This window comes from Typopeltis vanoorti, chromosome 16, assembly GCF_054136105.1.
Source record: "Typopeltis vanoorti isolate ZY-2024b chromosome 16, IOZ_Tvanoo_1.0, whole genome shotgun sequence".
Lineage (NCBI taxonomy): Eukaryota > Metazoa > Arthropoda > Arachnida > Uropygi > Thelyphonidae > Typopeltis > Typopeltis vanoorti.
Genome location: NC_143564.1, coordinates 35,913,099 through 35,929,273, shown reverse-complemented (window position 1 = coordinate 35,929,273; position 16,175 = coordinate 35,913,099). Strand labels below are relative to the sequence as shown.

The following is a 16,175-nucleotide window of genomic DNA, read 5'->3' as shown; positions in this document are numbered from 1 at the left end:
AAAGAAAATGAGTTTGAGTTTTTGAGGGATAACTACCTCAGACAGTAACAGAGGGCACACGAGGATTAAGGGAATTGGATTTGGTCGTCTCATCAGAGGATGTAATTATCAATGAGGTGTCAAATCATCCACCAATTGGTGAGAGTGACCATGAGGTGATTACCTGGGTGGTTGCCAGCAGTTCAAGGACCCCTGTGAAAATAGGTATATGTGGAACTACAAGGGGGTGATTATGAAGAGCTTAGGAGACAGCTTGCAGGTGTAGCATGGAATGAGGAGTTAGCTGGAAAAGAGATCAATGCAGCTTGGGGGATTTTCAAAAAATATTTAGTAGATGCAATGTCTAAATGTATACCATGGGTGAGAAGGTTAAATAAGGTAGGTGTGAGATGGATGAATAAAGAAGATTAAGCATGCAATACAGAGAAAAAGGGCATTGTGGAGGCAACATAAGAGAAGTGGACGTAACCAATTTCATGAGGTCTACAAAGACCAAGCAAGGAGGTTGACTTGGTTGGTGAAAGTAGCTAAAGAGTGGTATGAACAGCAGTTAGTTAATGAAGCCAAAAAGAATCCTAGGGAGTTCTTTTGATATGTAGCCAGCAAAAGAAGAATGATTATGGAAGGGTGACATTGATTGGAGGAAATGGTATAAAGACAGCTGTTGCAGAATGTGTGGTGGAGATACTTAAAGATCTTTCAATCTCGTGAATGTGACTTTTGGAGAGATTAAGAGCAGTTGATGATGGGGAGGAGAGACTGTAAGTGAGCAAGAGGTGTTTGGGGAGTTGAGTAAACTAGATGTAAATAAGGCTGTGGGACTTGATAATATATCACCGCGTATTCTGAAGGAATGTGCCAGAGAGTTGACACCTGCCTTGACATATTTTTTTAATACGAGTCTTGCACTTGGTCAAGTTCCTAAAGAGTGGAAGGATGGCAAGATTGTGCCACTTCATAAAGGAAGTGATCGAACTCAAGCATCAAACTATAGGCCTATCTGTGTGTCAGTTGTTGTGGTTAAGTTGTTGGAGAAGCTTGTAAGAACTAGGATCCAGAGTTGGATTGACAACAATGGTATAATCTTTGATGGACAGCATGGATTTGCTAAAGGGAGGTCATGTTTTATTAATCTAATTACTTATTACAATAAAGGGACTGCTTCCTTTGACAGAGGAGAAGGATACACAGTAATATACTTGGATTTTGCAAAATCTTTTGATAGAGTACCTCATGATAAGTTGACAGTCAAACTAGAGCAGATGGGGTTGGATATTAGATTAGTGCATTGGATTGGAGACTGGCTATCTGATAGGTATCAACAAGTTGTGTATGGGGGTGCAATATCCAGGAAAATGAAAGTCACTAGTGGAGTGCCTCAGGGGTCTGTTTTAGGGCCATTACTATTTAACTTGTATATTAATGATATTGGCAAAGATTTGGATGGAGATATTCAGTTGTTTGCAGATGATGCAAAGTTGGGATGAACCATAGAGTAGTGAAGATGTTGTGGCCTTGCAAGAAGACTTGAATAAATTGAGTGATTGGGCAAGTAAATGGGGATGTGAGTTCAGTGTTGCAAAATGTAAGGTTTTAAAATTTGGAAAACAAAGATGGGATGCAGAATTTATGCTTGGTGAGAATATGTTGTTGGTGGTGGAGGAAATAAGAGATCTGGGAGTGATAGTGGATAAGGATCTAAAATTTAGGGGGGGACATAGCCAAAATTGTGAAGACAACACAAAGGCTTCTGTGAATGATGCGAGGACACTGACATGTAGAAGTAGGGAGATTCTTGTTCCATTGTATAAGGCTTTGATTAGGCCACACATGGACTATTGTGCCCAGATTTTGTCACCGGATTTTCAGAAGGATGAAGAGATGTTGGAAAGGGTCCAAAGGCTAATGACAAAGTAGTTTCTGACCTCTGGAATGTTGAGTATGAGGAAAGATTGAGAAGATGTAATTTGCAGAGTCTGGTGGAGAGGTTGAAGTGGGGAGATATGATAGAGACCTACAAGTTGGTAAGAGGTTGTTATAGGATCAATGGTGGAGAAGTTCTACAGAGACTAGTGCGAGATCAGGGGAGAACCAGAGATCATCTCTTGAAACTGTATAGGAAGTGAGGCAGTTTTTTTTCATGCAGAGTTGTGAATGATTGGAATGCCTTGCCTGAGAGTGTGGTGTCTGCAAGGGGTGTGAATGTGTTTAAGACACGGTATGATGAGATGTGTGTGAGATAAAAGGACCTCCTAGATGAGTCTTTGACTCCATGAGATCTTATTTAATAATAATAATAAATGTCAAAGTGGAATTCTACAGGGCTCAGTACTTGGTACCTTTTTTATTTTTTAACCTTTATCAGTGGTATCACTGGATTACAGATAATCATATTGCTTGCAGATGACTCAAGCTTGGAAGGCTTAGCATTAGTGCTGGTGTGGTAGCTCTTCAGGAGGATTTGAAGAAGCTGGTAGATGAGTAAATGAAATGGGATGCATTTTAATGTTACTAAATGTTAAATCTAGTAATCTATGGTCCATCATTTCCACCAATTTAGAGTTTGGGACATATTGTGTAGATAAGCCAGAGGATTAGTGATGATTCTATTGTCCAAGCCCTGACCAGACATCTGTTCACCAGAATTTGAAGCAGTTGAAGTAACCTTAAGTGTGATAAGCAGATAACATATTAGGGCTGTGCAATATTGGTTATGAAGATACAACGAGAACTTTCAAACTTGAAAACTCTGCATAGAAGGAGTGACAAGATTGAGACATTTAAATTGAAAAGTATTTACAAGATTATGACACCAGGAAGATTATTCCAATAGTAGAACAAGGGTAGGAACATGGATAATGCACCACCCTTGCAGCTTACAAAAGAAAGTGGTAAGAATGAGAAATGGCTTTTGCATGGAAGGTGGTTTGATCATGAAGTGTGTTACCCCTGATAGGATGGTGAATGTATAGTGAAGAGGTTTGAGGAGTAGTATTGATAGTATATTGTCAAAGGTGGGCCTTCAGCATAAGTTGCAACTCTATGGAGGTCATCAATAGTAATGATAATCTGATGTGAATCGTCTGTCTTCGTATATAAGTAGCCTAAGTATGTCATTGCTTCACTGCACACTTGTTTGCTCATCTTTATTTCAGTAAAGATATTAATGTTAAATAATTTGCTTAAATTATTTTAACCAATCTGAGAGCTATTAAGTATCACTGGATAGTGCCCTCTAAATATTACAGATTGCTACCTACAAATTAATTGGGAACTATTGTGTGAACTTACTTTTCTTTTGCATTATATATGGTTTGCATTAATATGCTTAGAAAAAAACATCTTTTTGTTGGTTTTTAAGGAAAGCCAGAAAGATTAAAAACATGTTACTATGTCTTAAACATTTCTTTACCTATGACTAATATATACTGTTACTTCATTTTTAGTACTTCAGAATGATATCAGTTGTACCACTGCCTACAACACCTCCGCCACCACCCTCACCATACTCTCTTTGGACTTGTAATGGTAATGTTGGATACACTTATGGACCAGTTGGACAAGGCACACATGCTACAGCTCCACCCACCCAAGATTTTAGCTCAGTTTCAGAATCATCTGCCAGACCAAATGGTATATTTATTGACATATATTGCTCTGTTGATATAATTTTCATTCTTTTATTATTTGCAGTGCTTGTCGATGATTTGAAGGGATTAATGAGGGAGGACTCCTTTCAATGTCACTCAGTGCCTGTATACATATTTGCATATCAACTCCCCCCCCCCCCTCATTTACTATCTTATACAATGCCATAAAATAAACCCAAACCTCGTGCTTCCTAATCCTACACTTATTCAGTTGCAGAGATAATCTAGAGTTCTTCCTCTACTTAATATGAAGCAAAAGCACACACTCTGTTTCATACTAGAACATCCTCTTACCAACTTAGGTGTATCATATTTCCTAATCTATTTCGTTAACTTTAAAGAACATTTTTAATTTTTTATCATAGGAACAATTCCATTGTTTGCCCTTCGCAGAATCTTGACTCTGGAACTCAGATGACCATATTTGAGCACACAATTCTAAATGTGGGCTTGTCAAAGCCATGCAAATCATTGTGAAAATAACTTGCTTCTTCCTATAGTCAACGTTCTTTTCAGCAGTGCAGTTATTACCTGTTATGATGGTTTTAACTGTGTTATCAGTGTGGCATTACATTATCAGTAATGTAATTCGGCATCTTCATTTATTCCAAAAGCATGGAATAAATTAATCAATGACTTGCAATGCAGTCATTGACACTTTGCCCATAGAACTGCATTGCAAGGTCAGTGCAGTTGGTGTTCGTCAGCCTGCAGAGATTGCCCAGTCCCTTATCACCTCACCAATTTTGTATCATCAGTACATCACTTGATTACTTTCTAAAGCATTTATAACTACAGAACCTTGATGGTATCCCACTGGACACAAATTTCTTACCCAGCACATCCATGCATAAATTTGTGATACCTGTCATTTCAGCCACTCTGATCTGTCGCACTTTAAGCCTATTTGCCATACCTATTCCACTGCGTTTATATGGGAATGTTTCGGGGAATTGGCAGTAGTATTTGCATGCCTGTTTAATAAGACAACAGTATGGGTTCCAAGGGAGTGGAAGGAGGATAAAATTGTTCCACTGCATGAAGGTGGTGATAAGGCTCTAACTTCAAATTATAGACTACTTATAGGGTTGGAGTTGTGAAGGTACTGGCGAGATTGTTCAGAAGTAGGATACAGAAACAGGTTGCTAACAGCAGTATTCTGTGGTTATCGGCATGGATTTGTTAAATGGAGATGTTTCACCAGCTTATGTACTATAACAAGGTGACAAATACCTTGGACAGGGGAGATGCATATACAGTGGTGTACTTGGATTTTGCAAAGTCTTGAGAGACTGCCATACAATAATCTTTTGATGGGATTGGATAACAAACTTCTGAGTTGGATCAGTGACTGGCTGTCAGATGGGTATCAGAAGGTCGTATGTGGGGATGCAATATTCTGAAAGAGGAGGGTCACTAGTGATGTACTGCTGGGGCCGGTTTTGGGATCATTGTTGTTCAGCTTGTATGTTAATGATATTGGGATGGGTTTAACTAGTGATATGCAGATGATGCAAAACTGAGGAGATCAATGCACAGTCCAGCAGATATTATGGCCATACAAGAGGACTTGAACAGATTGCATGAATGGGCAGGTAAGTGGAACTCTTACAATCTATAATTGTCAGGGTCCTCCATTTGCAATGATGGAGGACCCTGACATGTAGAAAGAGAGGTTTATGATTCCATTGTGTAAGGCCTTGATCAGGTCTCGTGGATTATTGTGCACAGATTTGGTCATAGAGTTTTCATGGCGATGAGGATATGTTGAAAAAGGGTCCAGTTGGTGTTCGTCAGCCTGCAGAGATTGCCCAGTCCCTTATCACCTCCCCAATTTGGGAATGTGGAGGACAAGGACAGATTTGGAAATGTAAGTTGTAAAACCTCCGAGGAGAAAGGGCAATGTGAATGAGACATAAACTAGTTGGGTTATCAGGTTGACATGGAAGAGATTTTTATAGAATGGGAGAGGCGGAGGGTAGAACAAGTGGCCATCACTGGAAATTGTCTGTGGAGGTGTGAGCAGTGAGGGATGAGAAGATTCTTTGCTTGGAGAGTGGTTGGTGAGTGGAATGCATTGCCTGAATGTTGCAAATGTAGACACATTGAATCAGTTTAAAGCACAGTGGGATTAGCATTGTGTGCAATAGTGTTTACCACCCACAATGAGTCTTACTCCATGGAGGTCAAATAATGATTATGATAATATTACAAAATCCCACCTAAAATCTTGTCACATGCCTTGTCATAATCCAGAAGTATCACTATGTAATATTCAAGAATGTGAGTTTGAATGATGCTAAAGCAAAACTTACCTTCAACTGTGGTTCCCTAGAGAATCAGTGCTATTTTCTAACTTTTGCGAGTCCTTAACCTTTCCAACACCTTAATGACCAGAGGTACTGATTGGTCTATTATTATTATTATGTGACACCTCCACGGACTCCAAAGACTTATCGAGGGAGGGTACCCACTCTACAACTGTCTCCACCAACCACAACTACACCAACACCATCTACTGCCTGTCACCACCACTAATATTTTCAGGCAATCGCAAACATCCATGCCCACGGTAGGATTTGAACCCACAGCCTTTTGGCTGGAGAGCGGATACACTAACTACTCATCCAACCAGGTCTGTAACTAGCTGTTTGTCTTAGCTCTATCCCTGCAACAAATTAGCTTGCCCTCCATCAGAGATCATGCCAAGACAACTTGAACAACTAAGTCAAAGGAATTTCTAATACTCTTGTACATTCCTTCAGCTTCCATTATGACCTCATTCAATCCAGTGCTGTATTCGAATCTTGTTCTTGAAAATCTTGTCACATGAATTAAATACCTTTTTTAATTCATCTTCCTTCAAGATATAAACTAGCAGGATTCTCTTAGGCAAGTTTTCTAGCTTTTATGTGTAGAATATTCATAAAGATACCCTACCGCTATGAACATAAGCCATATTGCTTTAGAAATACTTGTGATTAGTTTAACTCCAATATCCAAATTAAAATATTTGTTATTCATAAAGATAGTGTGTTAGTGACACTTCATAGTAAAATGAGGAAAGATTTCATATAGTATCTGTTGTGAATCTGTTTCACATTAATGAGTGGATTGAAAATATTTGTCTAATTAATTCATGGAGTCACTCATTGTGGGAGACCCAAACTATCCACATAATCTATCATACCTCTCCTTGAAACCATTCACAAAAAATACATTCACAACTTGACTGGCAACCCATTCTACTCATTCACAACTCACCAAGCAAAAAATCTAGTCCTCATGTGCTTACTAACCACACCTTTATTCAACTCCCAGAGATTACCTCTTATTTGGGCCCTGCTAGCCAAGTGCTAAAATGTTTACCCCACATCAATCCTATAAGAATAAGGTATAATAATGAACTGTATGATTTGTTTAGGGAACAAGATATTATTACATTCATAAAAATTTGGACACCTCCAGGGAGTCCAAAGACTCATCGAGGGAGGGTACCTGCTTTACAACTGTCTTCGCTACTCAATCCACCAACTGACTGCAACTACACCAATGCCATCTACCGCCGACCACCACCACTAGTATTTCCGATGACAATCACAAACATCCATGGCAGGATTCGAACCTGCAGCCTTATCCCATCTTTCTCCTATCAACCAATTTCTGCAATCCACGCACACTCTCATATCTCACACCTGTGGAATGTTCTATTCTCATATAGAACATTCCACACACTGCTTATCATCTTGGTAGCTTGGAGAGCAGATATGCTAACCACTCAGCCAGCCAGGCTAGCAATTAAATAAGAATGTAAGACCTAAGACCAGTAAAAAGTCTTTCTCTCTAACCAAGGCAGTAATTGGTCTAGAGGAAGACCAAGACCTAGATGGGAGGATAATGTGACAGATACCAAAACTATTGGGGAATGTAATTGGATAACTACATTCCCCAATAGTTTTGTAAAAAAAAAAAATCGCTCGGAAAAGTGATTTTTAATCGGTGAATAGTCTGTTTTTCTACGTTTTTGAGGTGCTAAATTGTTTCTCTGAATAAGAGTGTACTTCAGTGGTTGTTTTTTGGAAGTTAGTTGCTGTCGCGATATAACATATTTTGGTGCCGTCGGAATCGAATGCATAACGGTGGAAGACAAAATGAAGCTGAGTTTTTAATACTGTATTTAGTTATATTTTATTTAATTATATTTAGTGTCCTTAAATGTTTTGTTTTGCTTGTAATTGTTTGTACTTTTTTATTTAACGGAATTTATTAATTGAATAATTATTAAAGATTACGCTACTCGGCAGTAAGGAATGATGGCGGATTCCGCTGCAGTGGCTAGTGACGTATCACCAAATCCTCTGCCACTTAAGAACTCTATTATTAGCAATATCATAAGGGACTTTGTGGCTTGCAGTACTTGCGGCATGTATGCGTCTCGGGGATTGGATATGTGGCTTGTGAAAGAGAGCGGAGAGCTTATGTGCGCAAAATGCAGGCAGTTGGAGGAAATAAGTGCATTAGAAATATCGATATCCGACCTTGTTGCTCCAGGAACCTGGAATGAATGTAGGAAGACAAGTAGTATGATAGGAGAGAATGAAAAAAAAAAAAAAAAATATATATATATATATATATATAAATGAGAAAATAATAGTTGATAGTGTGGAAGGTGTGAGTGACAGTGAAAGTTTAGGAGATGGTTTTGTTTGGGAGAGTGAATTTAGATTGAGTGACTGACCTGCAGAGGGAGATAGATGAGCTGAAAGAGGTGGAATGTCTTGTGAATGAGAGCAGAAGTATGAAAGATAAGATTAGGAAAATGGAAGAGATAAATGCAAGACGATTCAGAGTAGGGGGGAGAGAGAATTTTGGGAGTATGAGTGAGAGGTATGGGGGTGCTAGAAGAGGAGAGAATGAAAAGAGTAGAAGAGAGGGAATGAGAGAGAGGTATGGGAATGCTAGCAAACGAGAGAATGGAAACAGGAGAGACGGAATGTGAGACGGATAAGGAAGTGCTAGAAATGGAGAAAATGGAAACAGTAGGAGAGAGGAAGAGAGAGAGAGAGAGGTATGGGAATGCTAGCAAATGAGAGAATGGAAACAGTAGGAGAGACGGAATGAGAGAGGGATATGGAGTGGAGAAATTGGAAACAGTAGGAGAGAGCGAATGAGAGAGATGTATGGGAATGCTAGAAGATGAGAGAATGGAAACAGTAGAAGAGAGAGAGGGGTATGGGAATGCTAGAAGAGAGAATAGCAGTAGAGGAGAGGGAATGAGAGAGACCTATAGGAATGAAAGAAGAAAGAATGGAAACAATAGGAGAGAAGGAATGGTAAGAGGTATAATGTATGGCGAATCAATGAACCGTGGTGTACAAGATAGGATGTGTGAGGATTGTTTGCCAGGAGGAACAATAGAAAGGGTGGGTTTGGCAATTAAGAGAGGTGAAAGGGTGGATGAGATGATTGTGATGGTAGGAACAAATGACTTGAGTGGTAATGTAAGTCGGGCAACAAGAGATGAGATTTTTGCTTGAGGCTGTATGGAAGAACACAGAGAGAGGAAAAATAGTGTGCGTGTTGCCTAGGTGTGATAATGATGAGCTGAGCAGAAGAGCGGTGATATTGAATGGCATAATAGCGAGAATGTGTGACAAGAGAGGACTGGTATATGTGGATGCTTGGAGTGCATTTGAGGAAAGAGAGGAATTGTATGCGAGAGACTGCTTACATTTGAATGAGGAAGGACGTAGGCATCTGGAGAGATTGCTGTTCTGAAAGAGTCAGTGTGTCCCAGGGCGGATGATAGCAGGGGTGGCCTCTTGTGGAAATGGATACTTTCGAGAAGGGAGATGATGTCAGGTAACACTGAGCCCAGTGGAGTCTAGAAGGGATAATGCTGGGTATAGAAACAATGGCATTTATTTGCTTTATACTAATGCCAGGAGTATCTGGAATAAGGGAGAGGAATTGGTGGCGCATTTAGCATCAATCTGGCCAAAAATTATTGGGATCACTGAGACGTGGTTGACAGAAGGGGATATAATAACGGGAATAGAAGTCGCTGGGTGTAGCATTTTTCGTCAGGATAGGAGGGGAAAGCGTGGTAGTGGGGTACTGCTTATGATAAGTGATGACCTATGTCCTCTAAGAGTGGAGGCTTTGGAAGGAAGTGAGACAAATGATTTTGAGAGCGTATGGTGTGAGGTAGAGGTAGGCAAGACAGAATATTTAGTGGGGTGTTGCTACAGACCCAGGAGCACAGAGGATGGGACCAGGAGATGTTTAGACAGCTAAGTTTGGCAAGTGCAAGAAGAATGATTGTTATGGAAGATTTTAACTACAGTAATATAAACTGGGGAGAGGAAGATGCATGTAGCAATAAGGGAATAGAATTTCTAGAATTCTTGAGGGACAAATGTCTTAGGCAACATGTAACAGAGGGAACAAGAGGTTCAAGAGTCTTGGATTTAGTTATAGCATCAGAAGAGTTGATAATAACTGAGTTGACATCTGTCCCACCAGTCGGAGAGAGTGACCATATGGTTTTGACTTGGAAAATGAATAGACATGCAGGGTTATCAAAGAGGTGGGAACTTATGTGGAATTATAATGCAGGTGATTATAATAGTCTTAGACTTCAACTTTGCGAAGTTTCATGGAGGGAGGAATTTGAATGCCGGGATATCGTTAGTGTGTTGCAAATTGTGAAAGAATATTTGTTAGCAGCAATGGTAAGTTGTATACCACGAGTGAAGAAGAGGACATAATTTGGAGTAAAGTGGATGACAAACAATATTAAACAGGAATTGCATACGAAAAAGAGGCTATGGAAGAGATATAAGGAGACAGGTGAAGAGAGGATGCATGAAGAATATAAGACACAGGCCAGAAGAGTGACTAGTGTGGTAAGGAAAGCGAAATTGGAATATGAGAAGAGATTGGCCCTAAGATCCAAAAAAAATAACCAGGGAATTTTTTAGCTATGTGGCTAGTAGGAGGAGAAATGACTGTGGAAGAATGATATTGTGGGATAAAAATCGGAATAGAGTGACTGATGCAGAGGACATAGTGGAATTGTTCAATGAAAACTTTATTTTAGTATCCTGGTGGAGTCAGTTTTAATGCTAGAGGGATAGGGTTGGTTCGAGGTTTAGAGGTACACGAGTCGAGTGTGTTTCAGATAATGAGTACTCTGGATGTCAGTAAAGCTTTGGGACTGGATAGTATTTCACCACAAGTTTTGAGAGAATGTGCTAAAGAAATGACAGCTCCTTTGACCTGGCTTTTCAATGAAAGTCTGGCTTCGGCAAAGGTGCCCAGGGAATGTAAGGAAGGTAAGATAGTGCCATTGCATAAGGGCGGTAGCAGACTGGAAGTGTCTAATTATAGACCAGTTTGTGTGGCATCAGTAGTTAGTAAGATCTTGGAGAAAGTAGTGAGGGACCATATACAACATTTGGCAGATGAGGGTAATGTTATCTGTGAGAGTCAACATGGATTTGTGAAAAGGTGCTCTTATTTTAGCAATATGCTAGCCGTTTATAATAAAGTTACAAGAGCAGTAGATGAGGGAAACGCATATACTGCCATTTGTTGGACTTAGCAAAGGTATTTGAGAAGGTGCCACATGATAAACTGATATTTTAGTTGCAGACATGAGTTTGGATGTCAAGTTGGTCAACTGGATTCAGGATTGACTGTCCGATAGGTATCAGAGTTGTGTATGGTGGGGCAGTTTCAAGGAGACAGAGGGCTACAAGTGGGGTCCCACAGGGTTCAGTACTAGGACTTACATTGTTTAACCTTTATATCAATGACATTGCCAGTGGATTGCAAGGGAATATTCAGTTGTTTGCAGATGATGCGAAGCTAGGAAGGATTATTAGTAATAGTGCAGATGTGGTAGCCCTGCAAGAGGATTTGCATAAGCTAGATAGATGGGCAAATAAATGAATGGGGATGTCAGTTTCCCAAACCTCAAGACCTTATATTATGCCCTTTGAGAAGGGCATAATATAAGGTCTTGAGGTTTGGGAAACATCAATGGGATGCTGCATACACTATGGGAGGAGTTATACTGGAGGAAGTATGGGAGACAAGAGATCTGCAGTTGATGATTGATGGAAACCTGAAATTTAGGGGACATATTGCAAAAGTGGGGAAGGTAACACAGAGGATTGCTGCAATTATGAGTAGGACACTGACCTGCAGGGATAACAGGGTTATCATTCAATTGTATTAGTCTCTGATCAGACCATACTTGGACTATTGTTCTCAGATTTGGTCCCCAGGATTTGAAGGGAATAAATTAACTGTGCAAAGGATACAAAGATGGTTTCAGGACTGTTGAATGTTAGTTATGAAGATCGGCTGAGGGAATGTGGACTGCAGAGTTTGATGGATAGAAGAAGGAGATGTGATATGATTGAGACTTTTAAACTGTTGAGAAGTGGTTACAGGGTTGACACTGGGGAGTTCTTTCGCTAGGTTGAACAGTAGGAAGGAGTGATGACAAGAGGCCATCCCTGGAAGTTATGAAAGGAAACTGAGCAATAGGGTGAGGAATGGTTTCTTTGCGTGGAGGGTGGTTGAACTGTGGAATGCATTGCCTGATGGAGTGGTGAGAGTGAGAATGGTCAATGAGTTTAAGGAGTGGTATGATAGACTTTATATTTCTTAGGGGGGGAACTCCCCTCGATGAGTCTTGACAGATTTTATGTTCTTAGGAAGGACCTCCTACGATGAGTCTTTTGACTCCGTGGACGCCTGAATAATAATGATAAAACTAAGGCAGAAAATAGAGCAGAGTGCAGAGGCTTCTGAGGAGGGTTAGGACTCAAAGGGTTGTTATGCCAATGATGCAACAATCCTATAAAACCTGTAAGCAACTTAAATATTTCCATCATATCCCCCTCTTTCTCCTATCAACCAATTTTTGCAATCCACATCTCACACCTGTGGAATGTTCTATTCTCATATAGAACATTCCACACACACTGCTTACCATCTTGGTAGCTCACTTCTGAATCTTCTTTAGTTTCCCCAAGAAACCCTGAAGACTAGACCTGAGCATAGTAATCAGGATATGGAATTATCAAGGCATTATAAAGAGGATTAACAGCTCCCTTACCTCTACTTGTCAGTCTGTTCTCCAAGTGACTTTGAGCTATCTTTAGCAACATTAGCAATGCCTTCTAAATTTAACTCTGTCCACCACCCCCTAAATCTCCAGCTTTATCTATTTCTTGGAGTGAAGTTCCATCATTGTGCTAAACCGATTGCATTCTATTTATCCTAAAATGCATAACTACACATTCTTCACATTAAACTGGTACCCATTATCTTATGCCCATATTTAACAGCCTATTTAAATCCTTCTGCAAGCTCTCCTTGATTAACATTGCCTAATTAACTATTACTCTACCTAAGTGCCTCTGTAGCGCAATTGGAAGAAGTACGGTACATTGCACCCTTCAATTGGAAAAGGCCTAAGTTCAATTCTCATTGTGACAGGTGGAATGGTGAGTTAGCCAATCTCATATGGAGGTAGCAGGGTTTTTTTTCCCAGAAACTCTGGTTTTTCATCCTGCATACAGACAAATCAGCCCTTCAGAAAACATGCAATGTACAGATAAAAAAAAAATACTACTTGTGGTTGGTGGTGGTAGTAGATGGCGTTAATGTAGATAATTGGTAGTAGAGGTTCTGTGTAGTGATGGAGACAGAATTGTACAGTAGATGTCCTCCTGCGATGAGTCTTCGGTCTTCTTAGAGATGAAATGAATAATAATAATTTCACATCAAAACAACTGAATATTTCAGGTTATTTCCTATATCATTTATGTACAAATTAAACTGTAGTGTCACTGAATCTTGTGGCACACCGCTAGTCACCTGCTTTTGCCTGGATTCTTCTCCTTCATATACCAGCAGCCACCTTCTTATCCACATAACGAGCATTTCCATCCCCATTTGTTCTAATTTGTGTAACAGTTAAATGTGGTATTCTGTCAAATGTTTTTGCAAAATCCAGAGAATCATATAACCATTTCCTATATCCAACTCAGCTGTTACTAAGGCATGACAGACTCCTTAATGAAGCAATGTTGCTTCTCATACAGTATTATTCTCATCTACCCATTCTTGAATTCTTTTTGACCACTTTTTCCACTACTTTTACTGCTTTTCTTGAGATACTAATTGGTTAATAATTTTCTACTGCAGACTTAGAACCCTCCTTATGCAAGGAAATTATTTTTTCTTTTTTCTGCTTCCTTGGTACTCTACTAGAGCTGGGACTTAAAGAGCCTAGTAAGAGGGGACTGCCAGTTTCGTTGCACATTCTCGCAAAACACAGAAGACTAATATCCCATAGTCCCACAGCTATATTTACATTGAGATCCTGCAATATCCTGAGAGCCTCCAATTTGTTCATCTGTTTCTTTCACATATGTCGCAGCAGTAACCTCACTTGGATGTTATTGCAAAGTGGTCACTCAGTAACTCAACTATTTTTTTTTTTTTCTGCTTCTGCCACATTGAAACTATCAGCACCTATTAAGGTTAATCTTCTATAGCCATTCTTTCTCTTACTAGCTACATAAACTCTTTGGTATTTCCTTTGGCCTACTTTGCTAGATTCTTTAATTCGGATTTTGCCTTCCTTACCATGCTGATCACTTTTCTTGCCTGACTTTTGTAGTGTTCATATTTGCTGGTCATCTTTATCCTTATTATATACCTTCTGTAGCTTTTTCTTCTGCAGCTCATTCTTAAAATTACTCATCCATCTAACACCTACCTGATTATTCCTCTTTACTCTAGGTATAAATTTTAATATTGCTTCCTCTGGATGCCCCTTAACTATCTCCCATGCACTACTAACATCCTTCCTTCATGGTTTTATACCATGGCACAGATTCAAGTTTCTATGCTGCTCATAATCACTTGCCTTGTAGTTCTACATATACCCCTTGAGGAATATTCTAGACAGAATATTCCTCATGTTTTATTATTTGGTAACTTCTGTTCAGTCAAGATTCATCATGGGTAGTTCACTGAACCAGCAATATGTCCATCATAATGAGTTTTAAATTATTTACACTACCTGCATTCCACTCAACTCTCCACATAAATCTACTGCTTATACCTTCTTCACCACATTATTATTACCCCAAGACCTCATGGAGTCGAAGACTCATCTTCTGGGTGGTCCTTTTATCACACACACAGCTCATCATACCGTGCCTTGAACACATTCAAACTCCTTGCAGACACCATACTCTCAGGCAAGGCATTCCAATCATTTACAACTCTGCATGAAAAAAACCTGCCTCTCACTCCCCTACTCACACCTTCTTTATACAGGTTCCAGGGATGATCTCTGGTTCTCCCCTGATCTCCCACTATATTCTGTAGAACTTCTCCAGCATTGATCCTATAACAACCCCTTACTGACTTATAGGTCTCTGTCATATCTTTCCTCATACTCGACATTCCAGAGGTCAGAAACTACCTTTTTTATACAACTTCCATGGGTGACCTCTCTTGCTTCCCATCTTAACTTCCACTCTTTTTATAATTTCTTCAGTATTAATCTGATACAATCCCTTAACTTGAAGGTCTATCATATCTCCTCTTTTCCTCCTATTAACCAATCTCTGTAATGTGTATTCTCTCAAATGCTGTTCGTAACCAACACTCGAGTCCTGATATCACTTTCGTCATTCATCTTTGGATCCTCTGTAGTGTTTCCACACCACAATGAAAACTAGTGACCAAATATGAACATAGTAGTCCATATGTGGTCTGACTAAGGCCTTCTATAGAGCACCACCACCTCCTTATCCTTACATGTCAATGTACGTTTTTTATCATTGGGTTGATTGCCATAAGATTTTTTCATCAATTTTTTTCAACACATCACAACTGTGACTGGCAACTTTGTTCTCAAAGTTGCCAGTCACATTCTCATGCTTATGGAGAAGTACTGTTTTACAAGGGCATGGCTAATATTTTTGCACATTCTTTAAAATTACATGGTGATATGTCATACAATCTCATAAGTTGACTGCATGGTCACTCTTGCAAATTGCAGGCAATGTGTCACTTTGGTTATCAATAGCTCTTCTGATCCTATGACAAGGTCCCATACTCTCATACCTTCCATCACATGCTGCCTCAACTAATTCTCTTAGTAGGTGTGTAAATTGCATTTCCTCCCTACCATGTGATCATTCTTCCTTTCAGTTGATATCTCCATAGTAAGTCCTCTATAATAATCCCTCAACCTGCACTCACTAATTTGGTGATGCGTGTCTTGCAGATCATCCTTGGAATCTCCAGCCTATATATAGAACAACCAACTGTATATATTGTCTTACTGGCTTTGATCTCTCACCAGACTACTTAAAATAAACAGTCATGCTCCCACTTATCTCCTACTCTTCATGGCTGCAATTAATCTGCTGTCATCAGCAGTACACCTTCCCTATCCTATCTTCTCTATTTTCCCTGAAAATA

The 16,175-nt window shown here is 39.6% G+C and overlaps 1 protein-coding gene across 1 annotated transcript in view; it reads left to right on the top strand.

Annotated features, from left to right (window-relative positions):
* Positions 1-16,175, top strand: part of LOC150097950 (uncharacterized) — a 357,533-nt gene that overhangs the window by 323,492 nt on the left and 17,866 nt on the right. Inside the window, exon 21 of the mRNA XM_090406633.1 lies at positions 3,447-3,633. Coding sequence (XP_090262759.1) covers positions 3,447-3,633 — 187 coding nt within the window. The remainder of the gene's footprint in view (positions 1-3,446; positions 3,634-16,175) is intronic.